The following is a 26953-nucleotide window of genomic DNA, read 5'->3' as shown; positions in this document are numbered from 1 at the left end:
CTCTCATTCACCTAAAGACAATTGTTTTATATATAGATTCGGCTGTTTAATTTTATCCTGACAAAGCTGCTGTGCGCCTGTCTTTGAAACGTATGACGTACTACGTCACTTGTGCGACGGTATGACATGCCTACCACGCGCCCGAGTAAAAGTTGTGTTATTTTACGTCGTTTCCTTAAAGTTTTATTAAACATGTTCATTTCCGTTATGTTTCTATCTGCAGAATATTTCACGCTTTCTTTTTTGAATATGCGGTTAATGTGATTTACTAAAGAAATTGCTTCCACCAGTTTGCTTCGAGGGGGGCGTGAGTATGTGTCTCAGGAAACAGAATGAGCGGTTCTCTTAACTCTCCAGATGGAAACGACGACTATTGTGTCCAGCAGGAAAATGAGCTCGAGGCCCTCGCCTCAATATTTTCAAATGATTTTGAGGATCTACGAACTAACCGTCCGTGGAAGGTACAACCAACCAATATAGTTATCAAAGCAGGCTAACGTTAGTCAGCTAGTTGCAACTTTTACTTGGCATTCAACTTTTAGTATATTCTGCCCACTATACAGTTGTTCTCTCCTCCCACAACATTTCAGGTTAGATGTCCTCCGGAGGTGTACTTGTTCTTGCGCCCCAAAGGTCTGAGTTATGGCCAGGAATGTTACGTGAAAGTGGACTTACAAGTCAAATGCTCACCAACATATCCTGATGCGTAAGTTTTCATACATCTGCACACGACATAATAGTATTCTTTACCATTAAGTTTAATGAAAAGTCATGCTTTGGATCTGTTATAATACTTACAAGTTAAGAGCTTATGTTTATATTTGGAAGTGTTATCTGAAATAGTTTTCTAAACATTCACCTGTAAACTGCAAAACATGTTGCAATTTTGGGGAACATTGCATACCTTTATTTAAAGTACAGTGGTGAATGTCTATATGTACAAGAAATGTAATTCTTGGACTTTGGAGATGCTCTGTTGATTATGCTCCAGTAGTATTTTGTTCTTGTGGTGTATTTTACTCCAGTGTTTTGAGATCAGCCCTGTCTCTTCTTTTGCTGCACTCTTTGGTATATCACTCAGGCCTCCAGAGATTGAGCTGAAGAATGCCATCGGTCTGTCCAATGACACGCTACAGAATCTTCAATCTGAACTCATGAAACTCGCCTTGGAAAGATGTGGTGAGGTGAGACTTACACATTGTAGCCTGTGTATTGCACTCAACTCTGTCCAGTGGTTATCCTTTATGCTCACCATGCTTTTTGTCAGATTAACATTAACACAGAAAACAGAATGATGGAGTAAATGTCAAACAGATGATTAACGGGCTGCTGTTGTGTTTGTTGGACCTGGTAACCCCAACCCTATATCTCCTCTTTGCAGGTCATGATCTATGAGCTAGCAGACTTTGTGCAAGGCTTCCTGACTGAGCACAATGTGCCTCCTTCTCGCTCCTTCCATGAGGAAATGCTGAAGAACCAGCAGCGGCAGCAGGAGCGCCTGGCACTGGAAGAGCAGATGAGGCTCGACCAGCGGCGCAGGCAGGAGGAGCAGATGGTACTGCCACACTGATCTTCATGCCCTTGATGAAGTCAGGCTGCATTTCTTGTACTGTTTGTTTTATTAAAAGAAACACTAATTATTAGGCATAAGGAGACAACCATACACTATGCTGCATTTCTGTATTTTCATACATTTACAGAATTTGTTTTTCATTTAGTTGCATAATAATTCTGCACAAAAATAGTTGTTCAATAATTATGCACACAAAGATGTTCTTCTAAGAAAGACAAAACCTCACTTTCCTAAATATTCAGGTTTGAGGTTTATTAACACTTTGGGTTGACCGAGAGCACTGTAGTTGTTCAATAATAAAATGTATCCTCAAAAATACAACTTGCATAACAGTGTGTGTGCGTGCGAGCTCGCACACTAATTACTGAGTCAGGCTTCCGATATCGCAACAGCAAAATGAGATACTTGCTGAAATCCAGAGACGAGAAGAGGAGAGGCGAGAGGAAAAGAGGAAGAAAGAAATGGCAAAACTGGTAAGCCTTCTGTTTTTAGACATTGTCTTTTTTTTTCTAAGTATATGTGTGTTTTTTTTTATTTTCCAAAATTTGTTATAGAAGACTGCAGTGCTTGGTCTTGCACACTAGTCAAAACATTTCACAGGGAATGTTCTAAAGCTATGAAAAGGCTCTTGGCTAGCTCTCATCCAGAGTGTCATAAGATATTTGTGGCATTCTCATTTTAGTGAGTGCTGTCTGAGCATATCTCTTTGCAAGAAGGTGTGAGTTTGAAAAAAGTCCTTTATGAAGAAAAAACTTCATGCTGTTCATCTGTACTGTCTTTTTTTTTAAACTGTATATACACACTGGTGCTACTCCAGCTGTCAGTAGGCACCGACTGCCATAAGCCACCATTAAACACAGAAGGGAGCCTTGTAAAGCATGCTATACATGTTCTTACATCTGCAGTGTAATTACAGACACCACCATGGTCAGATCACATGCCCACCCTACCTGCTACACTGCAATCAAACAACATGCTTATATCTGAGAAGTGCTGTAATTTTAGTTATACATGGTAGTCTTATGACTACTATCATTAGCTGTGATTTCTCCAATATGGTGCTAAAAGCTGGAGTTTTTCATGCTGCAGGAGCGCTTGGAGAGTGTGGTGCAGCCTGCTGTAGGAAGCCCGACGCTGGGTAGTGCCTCTTCCCCAGGCCCCCCTGCTGAGGCTGCTGAGAACAGGAAAGTGTGTAACAGGCGCCGTACCACGTCCAGCAGCAGACACAGGTATGGACGTAGGACCTTCTAACACCTTGTAGATGAGCACATCAGTTTGCGACATAAAGCTGTTTTGAGTCATTTTACTGATGCAAGAAAATATTTGTTTAGTGACCAGCCAGTTTATTTGCCTAATAAAATGTACCATAATTTCGTTGTGTGTGTTTTTTCACTGGTAAGGCGAGACACTTGCAGTGAAGATAATGCATGCATTCATGAAGTCCTGCACTTCAGCAGCAGTGCTGTGGGAGATATTCTTGTACACAGAGGGAAGTGCATAGGTAAGGTTCTACTCTGTCACCACACACATTCAATACAGTAGCCATAGTCCACAAAGTGGTCTGAGCAGGAATCACACTCAGGTTTTGTTTAAAGGTGTATTTTTCTGTGTGTGTGAGGTGAGAGTGAAAGGCTGGGCCGTAGTGTGTATTATGCCCTCAATGCCACCTCTGGAGAGTTTGGTGTTGTTTATGAATGGATCCTTCATTGGAGTAAGAAGATGGGCAAGTTCTTCACCACCCAGGAGAAAGAGAAGATTGAGAAATGCAAAAAGCAGGTAAGAAGATGGAAATGGTTGAATCAAGCTATATATAAATCAGTATCTTGACTGAGTGATCATTGTTTAAATATTTAATTATTCTCTGTCTGTACTCAGTTAAAAAAAAGTTAAATGTTTATATTGATATTAATTTTCTATTTACAGAAAAATTGGACAGCCAACAACCATAATTAGCACCTGTGTGGTGGTGTAAAATATACATTTAAAATGCATTTTACAAGTCTCACTTTCTTCTATAAATTGAAAATGTATTATTTTCCATTTTTACATAATTATAAATGCAGATTTGTCACCTTTAAAAACTGTTTTCATGAGTTGGACCAGCCCCTTCACTATATTTTATCATCACGTAATCTTGTCTTTCCCTTTCCTTTCAGATTCATGGGGCTGAGAGTGAGCTAAACTCCCTGCTGAAGCTAGACCACCCCAATCTAGTGCGCTACCAGGCCATGAGCCTGGCACAGCGTGAGGACTGTCTGGTGGTGGACTTGCTTGCCGAGCATGTGGCCGGCCGCAGCCTGGCGCAGGGCTTATCCTCCGGTGCCGCGTTGCCCACGGACCAGCTCCGCCACCATGCCGGCCAGCTGCTGGCTGCCCTTGACTACCTCCACACTAACTCAGTGGTTCATAAGCAGCTTGTTGCCTCCTCCGTGCTTGTGGACGCCCAGGGTGACATCAGGCTCACCGACTACAGTCTGACCAAGCGGCTGGCCGATATCTGCCGCGAAGACGTCTTTGAACAGGCTCGTGTGCGCTTCAGCGAGGACGCACTGCCCACACGCACAGGGAAGAAAGGTGACGTGTGGAGCCTTGGCCTGCTCCTGCTGGCCCTTAGCCAGGGACGGGAGGTCCGCGAGTACCCAGTCACCATTCCCTCCAGCCTGCCCGCCGACCTTCAGGACTTCCTCAAAAAGTATGGCCTGTGCTTCTCAGAAACCTGATTATTTCTTAAGCCAATGGCTGTAAAGGCATACCTGGCTGGCTCCGAGCATCTGGTTGCTGTGTGTAGCTGGTGCTAATTTAGACCTCATGTTGTTGCACATTCTATTTGATAGCTGCCTGCTTCTGTGTTACTGATTGAGCCATTGCTTTGTTTTCTTCTAGCATATTTTTTTTACTAAATCCCCTTCTCTGGCAAACGTTTTTAAGATGTGGCAGTAGAGGTGGTGTTCACCTGTAAGTTAGCAGTAGATTGGTAGCCTTGGAACTGTCCATCTTTGTCATGATCACAAGGAACTTCATCTCTGGGTTTTAGAAATGTGCATTTCTACCTATGAAAGATTCCGTCTATGGCGACATATGCTGAAGTAGGCGAAGTGGATGGGTGGGTGTGTGTGTGTCTTTCTGCAAGTCTGTGTGTTTCTCCCAGCTCCAGTTAGAGGAGGTCTATGGGTGTGTGTGTGCTGTCTCACTGGCTTTGGGTAGGGTTGTTGTGCTGTCCTGGGCTCTGGTCAGTGGTGCCCTAAAGCCAACACGACATGTTGTGGCAGCACGTAGACAAGTACTAAAAAAATTTTGCCAGGTTTATGGTAGATAGGTCGGTTCAGTAGTTAAAGTTTTCCTAATTGCAGTAAAAAAGCACCACCACCATGTGACATTTTATTTTGTTGGAAGAGGAGAGAACAGTTTCACGAGCAAAGTGCTTCACCATTTTCTGCAAAAAAAAAAGGTCTTTTGTAAGACTGAACAGAAATACATTGGTAAAAAAGAGTATCTCCCGGTGAATATGGCTCATTGACACTGAGGTGTCTGAGAAGATAAGATGAAAATTAGCTCTGGTGAAATTACATGGCTAGCATGAATGGGAAATCACGTTAACTTAAATGTTTGTTTCTTGTGGTAGTGAAGTTCATTATGTTGCGTGCTTTGTTACATTATTTCCCCATAAACATTGTTCAGATGTTTAAGCCTAACTGCAGTATTTGCAAAGATGGACAAGAGAGTTAGGATGAAGTGTGAGTAAAGGGATGATGTCTGACAGAATTTCTGTCATTATTCTCTTACCTTTAAAATTTATGTACTGAACTGAAACTATAGAACTAAAATTAGATCAGGGAAAAGAATAAACAGTAATTTTATTTTTACAAATAACTAAGTGTAATTGGCTAAAAAGTTAGAAAAGAGACCATATTCAGTATTGTTTTTTTTTTTTTTTTAATTTTTAAGTGAAGCATTCTTTAAAAGAAGCTCAGTATGCTAAGGTATGCCTATAACTTTGGCTTGGAGGGCTGCTAATTGTATGAGCTACCTGTGTCTTCCTCCTCAGGGAATGATTCATAGGGACCTGAAGCCTGTTAGCTCTACGGGTGTGTGTGTGTGTGCTGTCTCACTGGCTTTGGGTAGGGTTGTTGTGCTGTCCTGGGCTCTGGCCAGTGGTGCCCTAAAGCCAACACGACATGTTGTGGCAGCACGTAGACAAGAACTAAAAATCTTTTGCCAGGTTTATGGTAGATAGGTCGGTTCAGTAGTTAAAGTTATCCTAATTGCAGTAAAAAAGCACCACCACCATGTGACATTTTATTTTGTTGGAAGAGGAGAGAACAGTTTCACGAGCAAAGTGCTTCACCATTTTCTGCAAAAAAAAAAAGGTCTTTTGTAAGACTGAACAGAAATACGTTGGTAAAAAAGAGTATCTCCCAGTGAATATGGCTCATTGACACTGAGGTGAAAACCAGGAAAGTGAGGAGAATGTGGAGACTTGTGTATGAGAGTTGTCATGAAGGTATTGGCATAATTATGCAGCATGTCTGAAGGTGTGTGTTTTGTAGGTGTGTGTGTCTTAACGATGCAGAGCGCTGGAACACTCAGCAGTTACTGCAGCATTCCTATCTCCAACCACCCTCACCAAAGAGTCTTCTTCCAAGCCAGGAGCCTAGCCCAGAAGGTCAGTCTCACACATAAAATGCAGAAGACAGCAGAAATATATAACAATCTCATATAGTTTTATTGAGTAGTGAAGTCTTTAAGTTTTTTTTTAAAGTTTTTTTTTAACCTCTGTGACCCAGTAAAAATAAATATATAAATATTGACAGACATCGGTGTGGATTTTGCATCGACGGTAATCCCACGGAGTCACCTCCTGAGCGCCCCCTTCAGTGTGGTGGTGCAGAAACAGTTCTCACGTTACTACAACGAGTTTGAGGAGCTGCAGCTGCTGGGTAAGGGTGCTTTCGGAGCAGTCATCAAGGTGAGGAGCTGTCCACATTGCCTCCATGTTCCACCCAGAGTTAGCCCTGAGTTTAGCTTGTGAAAGGAAAATGTTGCAGGCTTTTTGCACTCTTCACATGCAGTTGTCCCCATCCCTTCGTCTTTGTGTCCGGCCAGGTCCAGAACAAGCTGGATGGCTGCTACTATGCAGTCAAACGCATCCAGGTGAACCCAGCCAGCCGGCATTTCCGCCGCATCAAGGGTGAAGTGACGCTGCTGTCACGCCTGAACCACGAGAACATTGTGCGCTACTACAATGCCTGGATGGAGCGACAGGAGGCACCAAGTGCAGCCGTGGTGGGCAGCAACAGCTCTGAAGCATCCAGCACGCCCTCCCGGACCACCCCCCGCCCACCCGCCGCCCCGGCCCGGCCCTGCCGCCTAAACGAGTTGGGTCTGCCCGACGACTTCGAGGCTGACGCACCCCCGCCGGCGCTTGCTAGCTCTGTGGAGTGGAGCACCTCACTGGAGAGGTCGTCCAGCGCCAAGTGCACAGCCACCGACTCCAGTGATGATGATGAAGATGAGGCAGATGTCTTCTGCCCATCTTTTCTGTGAGCTGTTATGAATTCATAAACCATTATAGAGCCTTATAGTGTACATGTGTAAGCTTTGCAGGCCTGGCTGTATAGTCATGTGAGCATTTTGAGTCAGACCTGACTGTTTGTTTTTTTTTTCTCACAGTCCCTCCAACAGTGATTCAGAAAGTGACATCATCTTTGACAATGGCGATGCCAGCCGAGACAGTCTTGCACAGGTCAGAGGTCACTGGTACTCTTCTTCAAAACTGTCACATTGTTAATGTCCCCGCATTCTTGTTTGTTTGCTGTATGTCCCCATTTTTCTCATGAAGGCGTTTGCAGAAGCATGTTTGCTTGTGCGTCCCATACAGGAAGACTCGAGCAAGGTGAAGGGAGTGGATGTGGCAGAGAGCACCGACTCGGAGAACACTCCCCTTATTGCACATTATTTGTATATTCAGGTGAACGCATGCACACACTGATGTCAGTAGGCTGGACAAGGGAAGGGATGTCAGTGGGAGCACTCAGCACATCTGCAGGAATATTTAATACTACTGATAGGATGCACTTCTGAATGTACTGGAACCATGTTCCATGTACCACATTCATGTGTATTAAATGGAACCCTGGAACCTGGTACATATGTAATGAATAGGGAATAAGCACCAGCAGTTAGTGTTATACATGTGCTAAAACTTTCCCATTAGCTTTCCCTTAAGCTTCTATAAGTTAGCCATCTTTCCACATATAGCCCGTGATGTCCTACAGAGATGTCTCTCACCTGGCGCTTTGTCTCTGCAGATGGAATACTGTGAAAAAAGCACTTTGCGAGACACAATCGACCAGGGCCTTTACGAGGACTGCAGTCGCCTCTGGCGACTCTTCAGGGAGATCCTAGACGGTCTTGCATACATTCACGAACAGGTAACACATATGACAAAAGAGGGAAATCACGTTAGCTTAAATTTTTGTTTCTTGTGGTAGTGAAGTTCATTATGTTGCGTGCTTTGTTACATTATTTCCCCATAAACATTGTTCAGATGTTTAAGCCTAACTGCAGTATTTGCAAAGATGGACAAGAGAGTTAGGATGAAGTGTGAGTAAAGGGATGATGATGTCTGACAGAATTTCTGTCATTATTCTCTTACCTTTAAAATTTATGTACTGAACTGAAACTATAGAACTAAAATTAGATCAGGGAAAAGAATAAACAGTAATTTTATTTTTACAAATAACTAAGTGTAATTGGCTAAAAAGTTAGAAAAGAGACCATATTCAGTAGTCTGTTGTTTTGTTTTTTTTTTGTTTGTTTTTTTTAAGTGAAGCATTCTTTAAAAGAAGCTCAGTATGCTAAGGTATGCCTATAACTTTGGCTTGGAGGGCTGCTAACTGTATGAACTACCTGTGTCTTCCTCCTCAGGGAATGATTCATAGGGACCTGAAGCCTGTTAACATCTTCTTAGACTCTCATGACCATGTGAAGATAGGAGACTTTGGCTTGGCTACTGACCATCCAGCTTATGTGGTACTTCATGAATTGTGTATCGGAAATACAGTTAGAAGGTGTATAGTTTCATGTATATATAGATTGATAAGCTGTGGGGATTTTATTAATAAGTTTGTTTTATACACTACCTGGCCAAAAAAAAGTTAAACACTCCAATATTTTGTTGGACAGCTTTGATTACGGCATACATTTGCTGTGGCATCGTTTCCACAAGCTTGTGTAATGTCACAATTTATTTCTGTCCAGAGTTGAATTAATTTTTCACCAAGATCTTGTATTGATGATGGGAGATTTGGACCACTGTGCAAAGTCTTCTCCAGCACATCCCAAAGATTCTCAATGGGGTTCAGGTCTGGACTCGGTGGTGGCCAATCCATGTGTGAAAATGATGTCTCATGCTCCCTGAACCACTCTTTTACAATTTGAGCCTGATGAATCCTGGCATTGGCATCTTGGAATATGCCCGTGCCATCAGGGAAGAAAAAAATCCATTGATGGAATAACCTGGTGATTCAGTATATTCAGATAGTCGGCTGACCTCATTCTTTGGGCACATAACTTTGCTGAACCTAGACCTGACCAACTGCAGAAACCCCAGATCAAAGCACTGCCCCCATAGGCTTGTAGGGTAGGCACTAGGCATGATGGATGCATCACTTCACCTGCCTCTCTTTTTACCCTTATGCGCCCATCACTCTGGAACAGGATAAATTTGGAATCATCCGACCACATGACCTTCTTCCATTGCTTCAGAGTCCAATCTTTATGCTCCCTAGCAAATTGAAGCCATTTTTGCTGGTTAGCCTCACTGACGAGTGGTTTTCTTAAGGGTACAAAGTTGTTTAGTCCCAATCCCTTGAGTTCCCTTTGCATTGCATGTGTGGAAATGCTCTTACTTTCACTATTAAACATACCCCCGAGTTCTACTGTTGTTTTTCTATGCTTTGATTTCACCACGTGTTTAAGTGATTGCCGATCATAATCATTCAAGTTTTTTTTTTCCCCCCACGACATTCCTTCCTCTTCCTCGAAGATGATGTTTCTCCACTGTCCTTCTACTTTAATAATGCGTTGGACAGTTCTTAACCCGATTTTAGTAGTTTCAGCAATCTCCTTAGATGTTTTCTTTGCTTGATGCATGCCAATAATTTGATCCTTCTGAAACAGATTAACATCTTTTCCATGACCACAGGATGTGTCTTTCAACATGGTTGTTTAACAAATGAGAAGCTACTCACTGCATCAGTTAAGGTTAAATAACTTGTTGCCAGTTGAAAAATAATCACCCATGCAGTAATTATCCAATGGGAGGCTCTTACCTACTTGCTTAGTTAAATCCAGGTGGTGACCCTTTTTGTTTTTTTGGTCAGGCAGTGTATAATAGCCATGAACAACTGAATCATGTTATAAAGCTTTTTATTGTTAATCTAATGGCAGTTTTTAAAGGTTTGTTTTTCAGACATGAGTATCATTTATGCTGATTGTTTCAGGTGTGCTATGAAATGGTATTTCTGAAAATATCCTGTTATGGATATCCTGCTATATGGCAATTATTTTCATGTTTGGAACTTGGTTATGCTCTGTTGGTGCTGTGTTTATTGCCCTGGGCACATGTTGCTCTACAGTTACTTACAGTAATATATCAGTAACTGAAGTCAGTAAGTCCAAGCATCTTGGCCTGCTTTCTCACAGGCTTCAGGCAGACTGGAGCTGGAAGACTTTGGCTCAGGCCTGGCCTTAAAATCAGACCCCACAGGTAAAGCAAATCAGCATCAGTGGCTTTTACTCAGTGTTCACCATTGGGCTCTTCTGTCAGTCTTCACTGTATGTTTTAGATTTATGCCTTTACTTATGAGATGTTGTCTGGAGTATATTAAATTCCTTTTTTTTTTTTTAATTTCCAAACCAGGTAACATGACGGGTATGGTTGGCACTGCCCTGTATGTCAGCCCAGAGGTCCAAGGAAATACCAAAGCCACATATAATCAGGTGACATTAACTTGTTGTCAATAGCTTTTCGATGTTATGGTGTTCAGCTGTAGAAGTTCTTCAGTACTGTGTGTGTGTGTGTGTGTATGTGTGTGTGTGCGCGCGCGTGTGCGTGTGTGTCTGTGTCTAGAAAGTGGATCTCTTCAGTCTGGGTATCATCTTGTTTGAGATGTCCTACAGGCCCATGCCTACAGCTTCTGAGCGTATCTCCGTCCTCAGCCACCTCAGGAAGGTGAGTCTACAGCACTTGGCATAGTTCGGATGGCCATAGGCAAATGACCACAGTTTTGTCCTCTCACATGCAAATGGGAAAAAGGAGGGCTGGTTGCCTAAGCACTTGTGTCTGAAAGCAAGTAGTCCATTGTTCATCTCTTTGCAGGAGTCTATTGACTTCCCTGAGGATTTTGACAAAGATGAGAAAGGAACAAAGGTGAGCTTTAAACCAGGTTGTTCTTTAATGTGTTTGACACAGCCAGTAAGCCAAAATTCACCTCCTTGTCTCCACCTGCTGTATGGTTATAGAGAAAAGTGATTTGTTGGTTACTGAACCACGACCCAGCCCTGCGGCCAACAGCTGTGGAGCTCCTGAAGAGCGACCTCCTGCCACCCCCACAGATGGAGGAGTCAGAGCTCCACGAGGTGCTGCAGCACACCATGGCCAATGTGATGGGCAAAGCCTACCGCACCATGGTCAACCAGCTGTTCTCCCAGAACACTTCTCCCGTCATGGAATACACCTATGATATCGACATCCATAAGGTAGCAAGGCCCAACGGCTGCATTTTCATAGCCCAGGAGTTACTGCAGTCCAGCAATATCCACTTTGTGGGCAATGGAAGCACCAGTTCTAGATATTAAGAAAACTGAGGTAGAGAACAGGGTAGTCTGTGAATGTCTTTGCCAACCACAGTTCAGACACATTGTGCGTTATTCCCTCCCCACCCCTAGGTGTCACTGTGTAGCTATGAAGCACTGATCCCTAGTGCTGCCCTCATGTACTGTCATATTCTGGTACACATAACATGACCTGCTTTTGAACAGCATCTCTGCTCATGTTTTTACATGTTTCTACACTGACACCCCCCCCCCCCCCCCCCGTGTTTTTGATTTGTTGCAGGGCAGTTTTAATTTTAACATCACCAAACTTCACCAGTATGTGTATGAGACAATCACAAGGGTCTTCAAAAAACACGGTGAGTGACAGTGCCCAGTTGTAGGCATTCTGGACATTTTCCCTTCTTTGAGCTAAACCTTTTGATTCACATTGTCCATTGCCTTCTCACTCACTGTTCAGTAAATAAAGTAGCCTATAAGTACATACAGTTATGACTAAACAGACGAATGCAGGGAATTTGCTCAGTGACCCGCTTTAACCATGCAGTCTACCCTGTCCACCTCAGATTTTTTTTGTATCTTCTTTCTGCAATCAATTAATAAAATATGTAAATAAGAATTATTGCCTGTGTTCTCTTTCTCAGGCTATGTCCCATAATTCTCTAGGTCACAGGAGTTCAGTAGAATTAATGTCATTTCAGATTGTCATATGGCTATCAGATTACCTGTAGGCAGTTTTCAGTAAAGATGCTTCACATGTAATTTAGTAAATCTGTGAGCATAGCAGTTGGCGCTGGCTCCTGGCCCAAACACCGGCTGCAGTGAGGCTTGGAACACTCTATCACTCCATCTGACCATTACTCTGCCAGGTTTTTGAGCGTCCTAGTCTGTAATTCAAATTAATTTAGTCGTCAGAAGTGTAAATGGAGGACACATGAGGCAAATGCCTGTCTGCTTTCAGTTGCCAGGGAGGCTAAGATGCTGCCCGTGTGCCCTTGTTTCTTGCTGTATGGTTTGAGCAGGTTTTAATGCTGTTTTCTAAAGAGGTAAATAAGAGTTCAGAAGAGCACTGGAATTGTTTTTGGTTTATCTGTATGGCAAGTCCATTGGGACAGTATTTGTTGTCTATCCTGTTATGACAGATAATACTTAGTTCATATTGGTTTAAGGCCATTAGATTTTGATTGTAGGGTATTTTGTTTAACTGATTGCTGTTTGTAGTGTTGACTTTACATACATGCTGTGTAATGTTCTCCTTTTCTACCTCTCTTTCTTCATCTTAGGTCTTAGGTCCTCACTGGTTGCCTCTTGGGTAATTATAAGAGGGGGCTACAAGTCATACAATGACAGCATGGTTGTTTTCCCTCCCAGAGTGAGAGGGAAATTGTGTGTTCAACAGGTGGTGGTGTCAGTTCTTTGACAGAAAGCACTGCCAATTGTATCAAGTATAGGTCTCCAGATCAGGAAACACACCAGCCTGTCCTGCCTGGGTAGCCAAGATTTTGTGTTGCCACTTTCAATTCATTATGCTCAGTTCAGTATGCTCATCTGCTTCAGGGTGATTCAGTAAGGCTTTAGGGGTAACATTTAGTAAGTTCTCAGTCTGAATGACTTACTGGACTGATGTGTGTTGGTTTAACAAAGTATGGATTTCTTCCTTAATGGGAGGGAGAAATGAACAGGACTTTTTCCTCCATAGCACATCTCTCTCTCTCTCTCTCTCTCTCTCTCTCTCTCTCTCTCTCTCTCTCTCTCTCTCTCTCTCTCTCTCTCTCTCTCTCTCTCTCTCTCTCTCTCTCTCTCTCTCTCTCTCTCTCTCTCTCTCTCTCTCCATCCACGCCTTCTGTCTCAGGTGCTGTAAGACTACAGACCCCCCTACTGTTGCCCAGGACTAAGAACCTATATGAAGGTTGTGAGCTGGCATGTTTTATGGACCACAGTGGTATGCTGGTCACACTTCCCTATGACCTGCGGGTGAGTGCTGAACAGGCAGATTGTGTGCGTGCACCTCCAACACAGGCCTATAGGGTTCGTTTACTCACACGAGCGGCATATACTTGACCATTATCATTCAGTTTGAAGCCTGATTTACTTTATGGTGTTTTGCATTATCAAAGTGTATTATTTATTATGTTCTCTTTCTTTCACCAGGTTTCTTTTGCCAGATTTGTGGCCAAAAATAACATTTCGCATGTAAAAAGGTAATTGCTTTCAAAACAAATGTATTTAGTCTGATTTAAAACTGTACATACAGTATACAACTATAGTATGTACTCAGTGACCAAAACACAGAAATGTTCTATTAGCTGCCCAAGACTGATGTGTGAATAGTCTCTGCTACACATGTTTCAGTCAGGTTCAGGCCAAAGGTGTTGCGTAAGATTGATGTTAGGGCACTATAGTGTCCAGGTCATGAACATCATGTCACCTGAATGTTCCTTGCATTCCTGAAGGGTTTTTGGATCAAGACAGGAAGCATTATTTTGTTGTCACTACCCATCACCTTGGGGGTATATAGTGACCATGGTCGAATGAATGTGCTCAGCTACAAATGTTAAGGTATTGGCATGAAAGTGTCACTAGAAAATGTTTATAACCTTTCTAGATGGTTTAATGTACCTGGTGTTTGCCCAGGGAAAGAAAGAGAAGACCTTCACTGGACTGTATGGTTGTAACTGCATGATGGTTCTATTGGCCTCCGGCTGCTCTTGCCAGGCCATGAGGGTCTGTCAGGCTGGTGCAGTCGGACCCAGGTTCAAAACCAGACCACCTTTTTCCAATCGCAGCACTCCGTTGCTGATTTGTTTTATTCTCCTGCAGATGCCTTGAGTAGTTTTACTACAGTCAGCAGATGTACCCTACCTGGTGATCCCCCGTTATGTTCCGTACACGCAAGAGTGCAGAGCATCATGCATGTTGTGATTGGCCAAAGCTACCAGAAAATGCCCTATGTTCATCCACCTAACCCCACCTTCCACACAGCAAATGTTTTGATATCTTTTGGTGTCTTATGTTCTCACCCATTCAGCGTAAACCTTTGACATAGCTGTCTTTGAACAGCCCTGCAGCTGTACATCACCTAACAATGCTCAGACCAGTCCTTCCGAGCCCGAGCATCATGCGTTTTACAAAGCCCATTAGCCCACACTGGAAGGTCATTCTTGATAATCCATTCAATCACAAAGCAGTTATGGAAAAGAAGCTTCAGCTCCATCATTGGCTTATGTGATTCCACACATGCAAATGGGAAAGAGGGACCCACTTCTTCAGCAGTGGGGTTTCTGTGTTTCTGGTCACCTGCTGTAGTTTATAAACCTGATTACAGCATTCATGCATGCTTATAGCAGTGAGACATGAGCACTGAAAGCAAGTGTTGATTCTAATCAGGTACATCATCGAGCGTGTGTTCAGGCCACGGAAGCTGGACCGGGCTCACCCCAGAGAGCTGCTGGAGTGTGCTTTTGACATAGTGGTTCCTGTCATGGGCGGTCTGCTCCCTGATGCTGAGACCATCTACACCGTCTCTGAGGTCATCCAGGAGTTCAGCGCTCTCCAGGTACAGAAACCAGTTTGAAGAAAATCTGCCATGCCAATTGTTTCAAAAAGGGAATTCATGAAATGATTCATGTTTTTCCACTGGAAGTGGTGATACAGTAATTACAGTTATCAATGGTAATCAGCTTAACTGTGAACATGTTAATCATGTTTTATTGTGGTCAAACCTTTGCTATTGCACTTTTTCATCCTTCTTGTTTTCTGTTTTTTGTTTGGATGTCGTCAAAATATGGCCAAACTGGAAAAACGAAGTATGGTGCATATCATGTTTGTGGAAAATGTCTGCTATTTTGCAATCCCACTCTGGAATAGGGAATTTACATGTTTTGCTAGATTGTAATGGCAAAATGCATCCAGGAAAAAACCCCCAGCCATATTCATTTAAAGATCTGTGCCTGATGGTGGCTCTGCCTTGATGCTGTACAAAATATTTTTTAAATTGACCATCGTATTAAAAGCAGTCCACTGGCTCTTGTGATTGGAGGAGGAACAGTTATTTCAGCATGGTTGTCAAGACACATTGCTCACAAGGCAACTGAGAGAGTCACAGTACATCAAGCATATTCAACATTACACCTGGAGCTCGGTTAGTGATTTATTCTGTGTGTGGTTTGTATCTTTGGATTGCAGGAGAGGAATTACAACATCTACCTGAACCACACAAACCTGCTGCGAGCCATCCTGTTGCACAGTGGTGTACCAGAAGACAAACTGAGCCAGGCCTCCAGTATACTGTGTGATGCCATGGTGAGTTTGGTTGCGCACAAAACTGGATGTGGCCTGTTGTTGGTAAATCAATTTTATTGTTTAATTCCCATGCCACTTTTAATAGTTCTCGTGATGTCAGTTAGTAATGGGTTATTTTAATGGTACTTGTGACATCACTGATGTGGCAACAGCCGATATGTTTCCATTACACAAGGTCATTTTGGGAAGTGGAACAACACTGGTTCATTCAAAGACAGGCCTCAGATAGACCTTTACTGATGCTAAGTACTGCACTTCAGACTGAAACGAGTAGCATACAACTTGCTTTAGGTTAGTGTAACTAGTGAGTAGAATGGTTTGATATGTTAGTACTGTGTGTGCATGCTTTTATGAGAAGAGTTTTGAGGTCAAGTTTATTCTAACAGGGCAGGGGGTATAATCCCTCTAAATGAGCATATGAAACTTTCTTAATCCTTTTGTAATCCCTATGGCCAATTAACCTATTATAATTTAATATGACATGTTTCTAACTGACCTTCTTAGACCTTCTTTAAGATATGTTTTGTGATCAGAAACGAGGTTCTTTCCTCCCCAGTTCACCAAGTTCACTGTTGGCCCTGTTTTGATAACATTTCAAGCACTCCCATGAGGTCTATTAGTAAGATAACTTGGAACTCTCTCTCTCTCTCTCTCTCTCTCTCTCTCTCTCTCTCTCTCTCTCTCTCTCTCTCTCTCTCTCTCTCTCTCTCTCTCTCTCTCTCTCTCTCTCTCTCTCTCTCTCAATGTTGTTCTCACCACAGAGTGAAAAGCTGACAAGGCGGGAGGTGGAAGCAAAGTTCTGTAACCTGTCCTTGTCCAATAACAGTGTAAGATGAAGGATGTGGCCGTATGCTGCATGTTACATATTGCATGTCTGTGTTGACGGAGAGTTGTCTGAATCACAATTTATCAAAACAGTTTACTTTAAGTGTCTGATGTAAAATATGTTAACCTCATTATTTTAAGAAAAAATCTAATCATAAATAGCTCATAAATAATCCTAAATAAACTGCAGACTACAGAAAGTTGTCATTCTTCAAGTTTTTGTTACCTCTAGAATACTAAACTTGTTTAGCATCCCCTGTGTCTTGTTCGGTGGTCTGCATTATGCCTCACCTTTACTAAAAGACCATCGTCAAAAAGACGATGAATGGCATGACTAAATTCTCAGCTCACTCTTTGCTGGGTGGTGGGTTTCCATTTGCAGCTGCAGACGGTGTATAAGTTCATTGAACAGAAGGGTGACCTGCGCGACCTTGTCCCCCTCATCAACACTCTCACCAAACAGAAGAGCACTGCTGTGGCTCAGCTGGCCAAACAGGGGCTCAAGGACCTGGAGGAGGTCACTGAACTGATAAAGAAACTGGGAGTGAAACTGCAGGTATGGTGGCTGCCTCTCTACGTACAGAGCCAGGAGCTGAGCACACCCAACCAGGGGCTCAGGGGTATGAGTCTGTGTGGAATGGAAATGCAATTAGTTTAAGTGAACTTGCATATAGAGAAACAATTAACTCGTATTGTCTTGTATTATGTACATTTAATTGCATCTTTTAGTTAACCTAATTTCACTTAAATGACTTTGCATTAACAGTTTCAAATAAAGTCAACTGATGAGACCCAGAGGGGGTCATTATGCTGTAGATTCTGCATGGCTCTAGAAGTGAAATTGTAATTATACACAGGATAAGATCCTATCCTATGTCAAACCATTAGACCTTCACAAAGGCCCTGTCCATCAAGGAGTTTCAAACATCTGTATCAAAAATCTTTATTAAATGTTATAAGAAATCATGTAAAATCAATTTACAACTTTGATGATTTCTTGTAACTAAAAATGTGATCTCTCATCTGGTCTAGCTCTTTGTGGTTCTTGAATTATAAGTCATGAACAACTGATTTTGGTATCAAACAGCTGAATTTCTTGCTGGTTTGCAGGTGGTGGTCAACCTGGGCCTAGTCTACAAGGTGCAGCACCACTGTGGCGTCATCTTCCAGTTCGTGGCCTTTATCAAGAAACGCAGGCGCACTGTGCCTGACATTGTGGCAGCAGGAGGGAGATACGACCATCTGGTATCTGTCAAGTGTACACAGTGCAGCATTCCTTACCATAAAAACTCGTAAAGTTGATGAGGCCTGATAAGGACTATTGCACCCGGTGTGCTGTGTGAGGCATTCTCCTGTTACTTTGTTCAGGTGCTAGAGTTCCGTGCTCCGGGTGCCACCGCTCCCGTGCCCTCGGCTGTGGGGGCCAGCATCGCCCTGGATAAGATCTGCACCGCTGTGGCGACCATGGCAGAACCGGTGAGCTTGGCACGGCTGCTCCTCCCTCTAAATGCCTGTTCCTTAGTTTTCCTCTCCCTCTATTGTCCTGACTCTGATCCGTCACCCTCCTCACACAGCCCTCCGTGAGCTCCTGCGACGTGCTGGTGGTTCCCGTCGGCCACAGCTCCATGGGTAGGGCCATCAGCGTCACCCAGAAGCTGTGGACGACCGGTGTGTCAGCCGACCTTGTCTATGATGCACTACAGGTCAGGACGTGCTTATTTCACAAGCAGGACATGCAAAATGACTCCTTTCTCTCATTGTTGAATTGCCGGCAGATGTGAGAGTTGGTCGTTTTTCACTGTGGTGCTAAGTCATGTTTTTAATGGAAGACGTGCATTGTAGTGTAGTTGTGCTTTGACTGTATTGCTGTCTCAACAGGCAAGTACTACATTGAATACAGCCTGGCATCTTACTCACTGTTGCTATGACTGTCACATGCTCCACGTTCAAAGCACAGCGTGCCAGCTCCAAGCAGCTTGGCGTCAGCACTACAAACGCTGTCATGACTCTTGCACAGCTGTGGCTGTGCGTTAGCATTTTTACGATGCCAGAGTCTCACTCATTCAAGACACACACACGCGCGCGCGCCCTTCTGCCGCGATCCAAATTGCCTTCGCACTTTTGTGCTCTTTCATCCGTGTCCCATGATTGGGTCTGCATTACTTTCCCAATCTCCATGACTCCATGACATGTTGATTAGAGTTACTTATTATACATTTCTTTATGTATCTTGGCCTGCGTCTAAACCTCACATTGCCTAACACTGTTTCCTGGAGTCCAAAATCAACAATGGCCTGATTTTTGTCTTTTTCCTCTCATCACAATGTACTCGACTGCAGGGAGATTGTCATAGTCTAAAATATGGGTATATTTCTCTCAAGGTTACTTTGCATGCAAGTCTCTGAGCCTCTGACAGAGTGTAAGGAACACGCTTGGACTCAGAGCCAGCTGTTGCCATGTTTGTGCTGGTCATTCTCAAACTCCATCACTGGTCAATTTCTGACCTCTCAGCCTAGAAACAAATGAGTTACAGCCTGCAGATGTACACAGAGACATCATACCAAAACAGTAAAACCACAGTGGCCAATGACAGTAAATACAAGGTAGGTTTTTTATGTGGTGTGGGTACCTGTCTTAAACTAGACAAACTAGATGGAAATACTAGAGCGAGAAATGTGGTTGGTGTCGATCCAGAGGATATGGAGAGTCTTGCCTACTGCTGTGATGGTAGTGCAGGTCTCCTGCACAGGGTCCAATGGCTTTTGGGGACATGTCCTAAATATGGGACTTTGCCAGGCTAGTATACAGTGGCTTCTCAGGAAGCAAAACAAATTGCAGAAAGACGGATTCTTTTCAGAGAATGACCAGATGGAATGTCCCTGTGTAGTTGTTTGCCTGTAGCAGGGTAGGTTAAAGGGGAAAAACCATTTCATCATAAATATGCTCACCTTTTATATTACACAAAAATGCACACCTAATATTACAAAAAATGACAATGTATGCCCTCTGCTCGTGGCACTTTCATGCCAGCTTCTGCTTGATGTTTGGAATAAGTGGTATAATTAACCATTATGTGATTTGATAAATTGTGGTGGTCCTTCATTGGAAAACCTAGCACTGACCATTGTGTGTTTTGGCTCTAGCTCTAAATGTTCTCTAGTTGTAGAATCCCTAACCTTCCTAATCTCTCTAAAGCACCACAGGTATTCAGTGTTCCACACGATGCTTAAGACAGAGCTTACAAAGCATTGGACAATAGATACATGCTGGTTAGACTTAGCAAGGCAGGCAGGTTAGAAGCTGGGCTCACCTAGTACTCCATTTTTGTTGACCGTGGAGAGTGGGCTTGTCGAAGAGCCATCCACGTTGGGCTAATTTGCTAGTGAACGACAGGCAAACAGGAAGCATCTCTCTCTCTTTCTCTTTCCCCTCATCCTTCCTACTTGTATGAGCTGACTTGGGTGAGTGAGTTACCAGTACAGAGCCAGAGGTCATGGCAGCAGTCTCTGCTGGCCAAACATGGTGTAGTCCGGCACTCTTCTGTGTTAATACAGCTGAATGGACAGCAGGCTGCTCTGTGCTCCCTTATCTGCCTCTCTCCTCTGTCAGTCTGTGTGTACTGCATGCAAGGTTGAGGAATGGAATTCATGTTAGCACCTGTTCACGTGCACTGCCTGTTGCACAGTGCTGATGTGCACATAGAAATGGCTCTGACAAAATGAATGGTTCTTTTATTCCATCTTGGTTGGGGTGCTCTGTTTGTGCTTGACCAGTCAGCACTGTGAGCTCCACCCCACACCCCATAAGTGTCTGGGCTGTTGAAGAGTTGAAGGGTAGGAACTATGCCCCAGGAACCGTAATCAATTTCCTCCAGATGGGAAAGAAGGCAAAGTTTGTGAGGTCTTGAAAAAGTAGCTCCAGTTCTAGAAAAAAAAAAGCGGTAGAAAAGAGTTTTAAGTGTTTAAGGCATTGCCATTATGTTTTAATGCTGCAGACATTCTGTACCTACAAGGCCCTAGATGCTGGGATACTGAGGGTAAGATTGTGGGTTAAGATTGTGTGCTTAAAAGTGAGGGGTTGGGGCACACATGCTGTAGCTTGATTAGAGTTGTTGAAGATAAATATACTACATGTGTTTCAGTCTCAGGAGACTCTTCTGGACCACTGCAGACTTGCAGGCATTACATTCATGGTTCTTGTCTCTGACAAAGACGGCAACTGTCTTAAGGTAAACTGCACATTCACGGCCCATTTCTTTGTGTTTGTGGGCAGGGGACAAATACAATAGGTATTAGTAATCCTTTCCTTCTTTTCACTTCACATGTTCAGATTGGAGTACTTTTTGGTATTGGTCTTCAAATATAAATTCTAAACACTGTAATATTTGAAAATTCAGAGCTGTTGTTAAAGAAAGGGAGTGATGACATGTGAAAGCAGTGCTCCTGCACTCTCATACCGGGTAGGCGTCACGGTCAGACACCAGATCATGCAGCTGTTTGATGACTGGAGCAGAGTTGCATCACTGTGTCTAGTAGGCCAAACAACTGTCCGTTTTTTTTTTAATTTGAAAAAAAATTACTTATTTTTTTTATCATACACTCCTCCTTTCCTTCTTTTGCTCCAGGTAAAGTGTTTTGAGAAGGATCGTCAGTCAGAAAAGAGGATTCCCGAGTCAGACCTGGTGGACCATATCATTCAAAGATGTCGGACCAAGCTCTCTGAGGAGAGAAACCGGTGAGCAGCACTGCACATGCTCCCCACAGCTCTCTCAAAGGCACCATTCATCCCCCACTCAGCAGGGCCAAACGGAAACATTAGCATTTGATTAACTTCACCCTCTTTGTGGATTGTTCCTCGCAGAGAGATATCAGAGGGAGCCTCTCTCCAGAATGCCAAGGGTTCTCTGCTGGTAAACTCAGGTATCAGCTTTCTCATTCCGTCATCTCTGTTGTTGGTATTGCTGTTAATCTGGAGGTGAGCCAGGCCACAGTGGCTTGCGGCTATGCAGAAATCTGAGGGCTGCGTGTCTTCAGGGAGAAGCAGGCACCATGCCCACTGACCTCCACAGAGAACCGGGTTGCTGTGCAGATGTGTGCAGCCGTGTGCACTGGCACCCGTTTGTGTACTAGGGCCTTTTAAGTAGCATTTCTAAAGGCAGAGTAACACCTGAGCCAGCCTCTTCCAGGGTTGGGCACTGAGGAAGATGAACCATGCTGAATCTCTTTTTCATTCCTCAAGCAGTAGAAAGCCACTCGAGTCTACTTCCCAAAGACAACAAGGTCTCTCAGTCTTTAAAAATTGTTTCTTTTCCCACTAGACTAGGCTTTAATTAAAACATGCTGTTGTTAGTTATGCAAAGGATTGCTAGGAAGGCTTAAATAAAGTAAATTAAATGGTGGTGTCATCTGGTGGGGTCTTATAAATCCCAGTGTGGACAGATGTGTGGTTGTGTAATGTAATGCGATGTGTTTGTGCTGGTATGTGCCAGGATCGCTGGAGCAGCACGGCAGCAGCACTGCAATGAACATGAACGTCTACCTGGTCACACCAGAGAAGGTTTCTGCCAGTGCGCGGCGACGCTATGAGACGCAGGTCTGTAACAGGGCTCATCTTATAAAGGCAATGGAAAATCTTTTTATATTGTCCACAGCATTTAATGAAAAGAAAAAAACTTGTCCAGATCTTGTTACAGCTTTGAATTCAGTTATGCATCTCCATGAAGAAATACTTTGTCCAGAAATGCAAAAATTGCTAGCAAAGAATGACATCCAACGAGGTAAGTTGGGTTCCCACCAGTTGTCATTATGCAAATGAGACGAGGCCAGCTGGTGGCCACCAGCTCTCTTGTTTTGTGCGTTTTCTAAGGATCAAAGAGGGGGCAAAAACATTCTGGCATTCTCCCACAAACTCGCTTGGTGGCTCTGTTTACGAATTCCTGCTCGACCTCCACTCTGAATATACTACACTTTCCCTTGACTTCACACCACGTGGGGATCAAAATGGAGGCCCGTGTCTTCCTGCATTTCTCCCACGCTCTGGCCCAGTGCAGAAAACCCTCCTGTTCTTTGAGTTGGATTGGAGAGTACTTCAGCTGGCTGGCCTTCACTGCGTTGGATGGTGTGGGACGGGGGTGGATCGGCCCTTCCACCGCAGGCCCCGCTGAGCCTCTTGGGGGGGGGGGGGGGTGGGCGAGTGAGGGATCAGAGAGGTTCCTCATGCTTGACAGGCCGCCTTTAGCCCCAAGCCAGCAGGAGAGAAGCGCTCCTTGCTGAACCGCTGGCACACGCAGGGATGAAATGCCTTTTGTTTTCCATTGATGATTATTGCAATCATGGGAGCAATTGTTTCTTTCTCTCCCCTCTGCTCTTCCAGATCCAAACCAGATTGCAGAATCTTGGTAGCAATTTGCAGAACAAGAGCAGTGACATCGAAGTGTTGGCTGTAAGTAGATGTGTGGTTTTTTTGTCCCCCCGCCCCCTCTATGTAGTTCACATTTGGGGAAGCAGGGAGGTTAGATGAGATGTCTTGAGACAGAGTTTATTATTTTAGAAGGTCTCAAAGGTTTAGAGGTGTCTGATGGGGCCGTTGTTGAAGTCCTTGCAGACTTAATGGCATAGTCTTTTCTGCACACAAAATACTGGACAAAAAAACAGAATGATTGTCACTGTGATCTGAATTGCTTTCATATTTAGTTTTTGTGGTTTTGTGGTAAATTTAATGTGAAATATTTACTATATATTATACATAATGTTTGATTTACTAATAGTATCTTGTCTAGATTTCTGTCTAATGTCCCATTGAGTTTATGGAACATGGGGTTTTGGTATGTAATGTTACTGTAACATTTTTGGGTGGGTGGGTATGTGCACGTGCATGCACTGGAAGGGAAAGGACAGATTCAAGGATTAAGGAATTCTTCTTTAGTTCTTCTCAGAGATCAGAGCTTTGCATTTATGATGGCAGTGTAAGGTATCTCAGGCCTACAGACCATTCAGACACTGCAGCAAATATACATCATTTACAATAAATATATGAAACTCGGTCTGGATAAGAGCATCTGTTGAATGATGATAAATGTAAATGTAAAAAGAATTTAACGCGTTACTGGTGTGTGAAATGGACTTACTTACATTGTACAGTCACTCATGTGGAATGGCAGAAATGGACTTAATCATAAAATCGGTTTTCATAGTCTTATCTCCACTCCAAAAATGGCTGGCCATTTGTAAAGCAGGGATGCTAAAATACTTTGGAAATTTCCCGTGAAGATTTCCAGTGTTTATAAATGGGGACGTTGGTGCATGTGATGTGTACACAGTGCTTTCTAGATAAGACTCCATTGTGACTGCGAAAGTAAGCTTGTTTCCTCCACTCCCAGGTTGACCTGCCGAAGGAAACCCTCATCAACTTCCTGTCCCTGGAGGTTCGTACTTGCTAACCATTATGATGAGCTGCTGCAAGTAAATCAATTGCATTTCTCCATGGAGGGAGGGAAGGGTAGGCAGACGGGTAAACAGGATAAGCGGAGGGGTGAGGGGGGGAAACGATGAATGGAAACGGATATGGAGGTTCCTCTCCTTTCTCCTCCACTTTGTCAGGGGGATCCCCTCTCCTTTAGCCAGTTTGGCCTTTTCATTCTCGGCACTGGCATTGAACTTGAAGGGAAGGTAGGAGAGGGAGCTCGTGCCAGGAGCCGGCCCATGTCATAGAGGCCCCCCCAACCCCAGGCCTTTGTTTGAATAAGAGCAAAACGCAGCCATTATGCGGCATGAAGCAATGTAAGAACAGATGAGAAATGGAACTGACGCAGCCTGACGTACTGTACAGAAGGAATGAATGGATGGTTTGTCCACAAACGCTCATCAGAACGTGGCCGCAGAGAGTGCAAAAAGAAACACCCTTTATGGATTTGGCACGCAAGACAATGCACAGGCTCAAACCTATGCTGCTAGAAGCAGACTCTCAAATATGACTAATTGGACTCAGTTTGGACCTTTTGAGAAAAATCTACAGTCCATACTTCTGTAAAATACCCATTTAGATTACTAAAATGCTTTTTGACTGGCTTGCTATTATTAGATTTTATAGCAATAATCTTAAATCTTGAATACTATGATGACATATCAACAGTGCTTATTTCTTAAATTAAAGTATTGCAGGGTGTGTTGTAATGGGTCCTCACAGTTTATTCTCTGAAAGGCAGTTTGATCTAAAGGTTCTTGAGTCAGTGAGTCCCCAGTAAGCCATATCTGCTTTTCTCATCAATTTAGTTTGACGGAGAGGAGCAGTTCAACATCAGCGTCAAGCACCTGCTGTCACGGCTCCCCAAACAGCGCTACCTGAAGTCCATCTGTGAGGAGATCCACCGGTTTAAAATCATAAAAGGGTATGCACATGTTTGTTGCTTGTTTTGGTGTGTTACAGAGGTCCCCATTTGGCTAAAGCAATAGGCTAACCCTTGGCAATTTGACCTGAAACACCCTGAAGCACACCCAAGCCGTGTGTTAGGCCTCCACTTTAATTTTATCAGCAGCTATGAAACTTAGTGTGCCACAGAGCACGTGAAACCACCTCTGAAAGGGTCATTCCTCTTACTTGCTGTTTAACATCTGTGAAAATCCAGCTCTCACTCCACGTGTTGAAGGCACTGTGAATTGAGACCTAGTCAGATGCTCAAAAGATATGTTCTGCTGATGGCACATGTGGTTGGTTTGTTTTTGCACACCCCCTACATTTGTATAGTAAATCTGAAGTATTGGGGTACTGGCTGGCAGTCAGAAAGCTGTGCCCACACAAGAGCTCCTATCATTATGACTTTGGCAAAATCTGCCAGATCTACTCTAGCCATTCTGTCCACGTGAGTCCAGGAACCCCAGCCAAAGCTCTACTGAACATGCTAAATGAAAGGTCATCATAGGAGATGAAAGTTCTTCCCTCTTAAATAGAAAACAGGGGCAGTATTATTGGAGTCAGTATGACTAGGCTGCATTTGGCACCTACAGTCTTGGTAGAAGAGTCAGAACAGTTGTTTCTAATTTCCTTTTGTTTGCTTGTGCAGAGCATTTCTAGTGTTGCAGAGGCCATGTGTACTTGCCAACTGGATTCAGAAAAAGAATAATGGAATGTTATGGACCTGGGGGGAGGTGGGTAAAGCATATAGGATTGAAGGCAGGATTCTATTACCATATTTCAAGTAATAAAATAATATTAAAAGCACTTGACTTTGATAACAAACTATAGTTCAGCTAGGGAAAATAAGAGGTGACACTCTCCAGAACTGTGCAGTAGTTATATAAGGTAAACTCACATACCTAATCCAGTATTAGTTATATAAAGTGCACATAGAACTACGTGTGGTTATATTGAGCTTCACATTTTTCAGGGCTTAAATGATTGTCTTGGAATGTGTTTGAGTCTAGATAGATACTGTGGAGGAGTGCTTCATTTCATAATGGGAGACTTTCTGTACATCTTTAACAAAGATACTGTCCTTTTTTTTCTTCTTGCATTGATCAAACTATGAAAATAATGCATTCTTTTAAAAAAGACAAAGATAAATTACCCCCAACAATAATTATATATTTAAAAAGGTGCTGTAGTTACATTTTATTGTTTACAAACAAACAAACCAACAAATAAATAAATGATCAGTTGTTTTCTTAATTTTCTTATTTATCTATCCTTCCATCCGTCCAATAGGGCATATGATATTCAGGTTTCTATTTATTCCAATATTATTATATTGGACGTTATGGTTGTTCCACTTCCTGATCAGTACCTTTCTTAACTGCTAAAAGCATGGTCAATAAGTATTCATCAATTTGGCCTATATCAGGGTGAACATAACCCAAACAGCACCTTACCATCCATATCTATATCGCTTCTAAATATAGAATATTTTAAAAAAAAATTCTGGAATATTTGGATATTACTGAAAGGTGTGAGTGATTTTTGCAACTTGACACCCACTATTCCTCGAAAATACTGGGGCAGTATCACCATATGAGTTGTCTTTCATGATTTCAGCATGAATTTAAAGTGTTTTTTCCATTGCAGGGTTGCTGTGGTTATCTTGTACAGTTACAGAGATGACTACTACAAGATTCTTCTCTAAACCAAATGTCACTTCCCTTACTAGACAACATAACTTTTTTCCTCTGAAGGACTGGAGTTAGAATCCTGCAATAAGGCACTTATCTTCTGTAATGAAGGTAATTTACATTTCTATCAGGGAGTGGATTTCAAATGTACAAATCAGTGATGTCGCGGCCCAGTAATGATTTACCAGTTTTGAAACTGCATTCTGTAAATCTCAGTAGGGATTATTGGATTACTGGATTGACTCCAGTAGTATTAATATTTGATGGTGTATTATAATACTTTAAATCATTAAATCATGTATATTCCCTTACAAAA

At 43.0% G+C, this 26953-nt stretch overlaps 1 protein-coding gene across 3 annotated transcripts; it reads left to right on the top strand.

Moving 5' to 3' along the window:
• The first annotated feature begins 125 nt into the window (after positions 1–125).
• eif2ak4 (eukaryotic translation initiation factor 2 alpha kinase 4) lies at positions 126–26953 on the top strand. 3 transcript variants are annotated; one of them, XM_035532536.1, is made up of 39 exons: positions 126–461; positions 591–706; positions 1082–1184; positions 1382–1555; positions 1966–2046; positions 2663–2802; positions 2974–3074; positions 3192–3349; positions 3730–4265; positions 6121–6236; positions 6385–6539; positions 6677–7113; positions 7244–7316; positions 7452–7541; positions 7882–8004; positions 8501–8605; positions 10280–10343; positions 10497–10576; positions 10707–10808; positions 10956–11006; positions 11099–11335; positions 11694–11769; positions 13263–13384; positions 13562–13611; positions 14798–14966; positions 15596–15712; positions 16474–16539; positions 16920–17093; positions 17648–17782; positions 17906–18013; positions 18112–18240; positions 20679–20765; positions 21162–21271; positions 21398–21456; positions 22026–22129; positions 22910–22978; positions 23916–23960; positions 24808–24923; positions 26594–26953. In XM_035532536.1, the coding sequence occupies exons 1-39, from the start codon at positions 333–335 to the stop codon at positions 26649–26651; spliced, it is 4965 nt and encodes a 1654-aa protein (XP_035388429.1). In that variant the 5' UTR covers positions 126–332; the 3' UTR covers positions 26652–26953. The 3 variants fall into 3 exon arrangements, with proteins under 3 accessions (XP_035388429.1, XP_035388430.1, XP_035388428.1); XM_035532537.1 differs by having other exon boundaries at positions 7413–7541; positions 11099–11215; XM_035532535.1 differs by having other exon boundaries at positions 7413–7541.

Source organism: Electrophorus electricus, chromosome 13 (genome assembly GCF_013358815.1).
Source record: "Electrophorus electricus isolate fEleEle1 chromosome 13, fEleEle1.pri, whole genome shotgun sequence".
Lineage (NCBI taxonomy): Eukaryota > Metazoa > Chordata > Actinopteri > Gymnotiformes > Gymnotidae > Electrophorus > Electrophorus electricus.
Note: the sequence above shows the minus strand (reverse complement) of the source record. Positions and strands in the feature narration are given on the sequence as shown.

What these genes read in the sequence shown, in the direction of transcription:
- eif2ak4 (XM_035532535.1), top strand. Translation starts at nt 333, where the DNA reads ATGAGCGGTTCTCTTAACTCTCCAGATGGAAACGACGACTATTGTGTC. An exon ending in CTGACCATCCAGCTTATGTG is followed by an intron (nt 8,606 to 10,279) that starts GTACTTCATGAA and finishes GCTTTCTCACAG; the next exon opens with GCTTCAGGCAGACTGGAGCT. An exon ending in TGGCGACCATGGCAGAACCG is followed by an intron (nt 18,014 to 18,111) that starts GTGAGCTTGGCA and finishes CTCCTCACACAG; the next exon opens with CCCTCCGTGAGCTCCTGCGA.